The sequence below is a fragment of the Pygoscelis adeliae genome, unplaced genomic scaffold (genome assembly GCF_000699105.1).
Source record: "Pygoscelis adeliae isolate BGI_AS28 unplaced genomic scaffold, ASM69910v1 Scaffold46, whole genome shotgun sequence".
Classification (NCBI taxonomy): Eukaryota; Metazoa; Chordata; class Aves; order Sphenisciformes; family Spheniscidae; genus Pygoscelis; species Pygoscelis adeliae.
The window spans coordinates 1,619,877-1,624,159 of NW_008824931.1; the positions used below are offsets into that span (position 1 = coordinate 1,619,877).

Here is a 4,283-nt window from a genome sequence, read left to right on the forward strand (position 1 = left end):
GTAGCTCGAGCCTCCCTGGGTAACCCCAGTGGCCAAGTGACTGCGTCCGCTCATTGCCACGCTCTCCATCCCTTCCAGGCAGGTCTTGGCTTCCTCTGCCCCTAAAAGCTGGCGCAGGCTGTCTGCTAGCTCTGGGTAATCCGTCTCCACCTCTGCGCAGTCCCACCTACCATTGCCCTCAGCCTTCCCACCCAGTGAGGCTTCAGAAAGTGATTTTCCCACATCCACGGCCATCGGGACAGAACTTCTGCAAGACGATGCCGAGCCTCGGGCTCTCTGAAATACACAACACACGGTAGCAGCAACTTGCCGTCCCCCCTCGTCTCCACGCCAAGTAAAGAAACTGGGTATGTTTAATAACAAAGAGCTTAAGCACGTTTGGGTCAGACCCCAAAAATCACAAAATTGCATCTTGGTGCATCAAGTGGGACAGAGGAAAGAGCAACCCGGCCTTTGTGCCTGAGCAGCATTTTCTGGTTTTGAGGACATGACACACAGGGAAAATCTAATTAAAGCTCTGGCCGCTCTGAGAACAAACCTGTGCTTTATACCTTGCCGGCACGGTACAACTGTCTCCTGAATTAATGGCCAATCTCACAAACTGTTTGTGCACCACGAGGTTACTGGGCCCAAATGAGACATCATTAACTAGGATGTAAAGCACCTATTAGCGTGGCTGAGCCCTGAAGGCCATTGGGGTGGAAAGTTGAGGGTTTTTTAAGAGACAAACTCAAAACCTTGAAATGGAAGCCACCCAGGAGTGAGAAGTATATACAAAAAATTAGAGGGGGAGGTAGGAGACTGTAAAACCCAAACTTGGCGGTTAGCTCTGCAGCTTCTACCTCAATTCATGAAATTAACTCTTTGTGAAATTAATTAATGGAAATACTTGCTCAACCGATGACACATTTTCAAGCGTGCTGTACAGCCAAGCCCGCTGCATCTTGCTGCAAATCCTTCTAACATGAGGTATTTTTCTCAAAGCCTGAGCTCCCGGTGCTCCACGCACAGAGATGCTCCATCCACCACCCCCCTCTCGCTGCCCGCGCTGGACTCAGGCGAGGAGCTCCAGCAGGACAACCAATGACCCAAATCAAAGTGACCGAATGTAGCACACGAGGGACCTTGTTTTGTGAACACCAGCCACAGCTGAGCATCTCTGCTTGCGTTCACCAAGCTATAGCAGGACCCAAAAATACTCTCAACACAAATGACACCTTGCGGGCTCCCTGCAGAGCACCGGAACTGGCACTGCCAAAATCTCCACGCGTAGGCTCTGCACCGCTCGGTCTCAGGCGGGCATCCTCAGATGCCCGGGAATACCAAAGCCTCTTCCAGCAACTCCAGCCCAAACCAGGGTGCTGGCCTTAGAAAAACACCGGCAGAGTGGTTTTGCTGGTACTCACCCAGCTAGTGCCGGGCTAGCGATGCAAACTCAACTTAAAAAGAAATAAAAAAAAAATGGAGGAAAGAAAGTATTCCCAAACAATACTTGGAAGTGGGAAACAAGCTGATACTCACACCCTCCGTCAGCTCTTTTGTCGTGATCTCGTTTTATGATCCACCCCTCTGGCGACCGGGGTTTTCCCACGGGCAGAGCCCATGCACGCAAACAAAGAGCAGCAGGGCGACGCGCCGGGTCTCCAGGGGAGACCGAATCCCCGGCACAACCCATGGCAGACACCGCAGCTGCCTTCCCCCTCCCCGAGAGCCGGCAGCCCGTGCAACTGCCAGGCAGCTATATTCAGCACGGCAGCAGCTGCGGAGACAGCGAGTAAAACCTGGGCTCTCCCAGCCCTCCACGCAAGCTGTGTCCTTCTGCCGACACCTGGACTCACCCACTTGATCGCTTAAGTCGCTACCAAATACAACCCTACGCACATCATGTTATCCTAAAATCGATGGTATTGCTCTCTTCCCCCCTCCCCCCAAAAAAAGTTGTATATCCAAACAAACAGGCATGGCAATTGCAATAAACATAATTGATAAACCTACCCCTGCTAAATTCCCTACATATTATACAACAATGTATCATTAAAATATATGTAAGCCTATATACCTTGTTTAACAGAAGGTAGATTTCTGATGCTAACAGAAAGAGTACCTCAAACCACTCGGGAACCCACGTGTGTTTCCCACATAGCACGTGTGCGATTTCTTCACGTATCCATCATATAGATTTTTAAGGCCAGAGGTCTCCTGAGCCCCCGGAGGCAGCCCCGTCACCTGCCAGACTGCACCGACTCCCATTTGGTCCCTCTGAATTAGTTTTGTTTACACAGTCAGGCGAGCAAGTATTAGCGGACCGAATGCCAAATCCAACTTACAGGTGATTTAAATGCCCAGAAAATCCCCTGAGATATATTTGTTTACCAGCTCTGAAAGCCAGGGCCTGCACCGCAAGGAGAAGCGATGCTGGCTGGTTGGATTCCTCCTCTCCCAACCAAAACCTAATGAGCAAAAAGCCGCCGGGGTGACAAATCGTAAGGTACCGCATATTAAATTCCAGGATCTGTTTCAGAGCCACGCAGCCTGCTTCAAAGTCACCATTTTGGGCGCCTTCCTCCATGGCAAGAAGCAGGTGATTCAGCAGAGAACGTCACTAATTATCACGACACGAACGGGCATCTCACCGGTTCTAACCCCTCCTTGCACGTACCGGCAGTGCTGTACATCCAAAAATGACCCGGTAAATATAAATCTTAACAGAGAGGAGGACGCTGGACACCCGTCGCTTAGGACATAAATGCCTCGACAATTAGTTCTGTTGCTGGGTAGCGATTTTAAAAAATATATAAAAGAAAGGAAAGCTTAACAAGGCATCAGAGCAGACTTTAAAGTTTTAAATTGAATGTGCAGTAATTAATGATTGACCTCGGTACCTCTTTAAGAAGATGCCACGTTAAATTCGAAGTGATGTTGAACATCATTAAATCCATCAGATTTAGTGGCTTGAGCCATGTGTCAGTCAGACCAGTAAAAACAACCATAAAACACATATATAAGCTTGACCTTAAATCTGAAAAGCACGTGTTAAGTGACATTTAAAAAAACTTATAGGTCACCACCCATCTGTTATTTTTCTAACTGTACGCAGGAACGCAAAGGTTGAGCTATTCTGAACTTTCGAGACTCTTTGTTGATCTTATGGACGCAGCATGCAGTGATACACATTTCTGTGATGCCATCAGTCTCTAAAAGAAGAGCAAGTGCGGGCTCACAGGTTCATTAAGTCTCCAGAAGCTAATTGGAAGCTAAAGAGAAACCAGGAAACCTGCCGATGCACACCAGCGAGGGTAAATCTGCTTATTTCAGCATTTGTAAGGCTATTCAAAGGGCCACCAGGGATTTCACTGCATTTTCAGAAGTCTCTAATTCAGGCAGCTGATTCCAATTAATTTCAGGGGGAGCTGGACATCCAACCACACTTGGATGCAAGCTAGATGGGGAAGTCGCACACGTCCCGTACGCAGAACGATCAGGCAAAAAGTCGTGTTTCAAAACAGACTGAAAATGCTAATGCCACTAAGCGCGACTCCCAACTACAAGAGCGTCTAGAAAATACGGTTTCTCACCATTTTCCAACAGAACTGCAAAAATTCCGAGGTCGGGTTACCAGTGGTGGCGACACGTCAAGATTAACCCTCACGACGGGAAGCAGCAAGCCCAAATCCTCGGGCAGGGCTGACAGGGCTGTGAAGAGGGACGTACGACCACAGCTTTAGGCACGGTGGAGACTTTCCACTGGCCTTAAAACCGCAGGAAAGCGGCCAGAAATCCCGGCTACGCCCGAGCCCTCAATTGTCTCAGCACCGACGGGGCGGCACAGGAGCGGTACCCGCGACCGGTTTTTTAGATAACAGAAGACGACAGCGACTGTTTCATTCATTTCAACAGGGGAAGGTCCACGGGGATCCCTCAAGAAAAGCGACCCCTGAACTTTTTCGCGCCGTCAGAAGCAAGCTGCCTGCCAAAGAGTTGCACAAAACCCAGCGGACAAGAGGAGCTCTGTCCCAACGAGTGACGTCCCACCGTCCGTGGGTACCACTTGGCTGGTGGACCAACGGAAGCAGCCGACGCTGACAGAGCTGCTCTCTCCCACCAGCTCTGGTTTTGCTGGGGAGGGGTTGTCTTTGTTGTTTTGGGGAAAAAACACGCTACTCTTGCCTTTCAGGCCCGTGGGATCCGAGTTTTGATATTTTTTTCCTCCTTTTTCTTGCGTGCCTTCTGCCTGAAAAGCCTTTCCGCAGCTGAAAAAACGGCAGATTAACCAAAAACCCTAA

General features: G+C 49.5%; 1 protein-coding gene across 1 annotated transcript in view; it reads right to left on the reverse strand.

Annotated features, from left to right (window-relative positions):
- The window catches only part of CEP68 (centrosomal protein 68kDa), a 10,409-nt gene extending 6,143 nt beyond the window's left edge, over positions 1 to 4,266 (reverse strand). The window contains 2 exon segments of the mRNA XM_009325029.1: positions 6 to 276; positions 3,576 to 4,266. Coding sequence (XP_009323304.1) covers positions 6 to 276; positions 3,576 to 3,578 — 274 coding nt within the window. The 5' untranslated portion in view covers positions 3,579 to 4,266.
- Between the last annotated feature and the right edge of the window lie 17 nt (positions 4,267 to 4,283).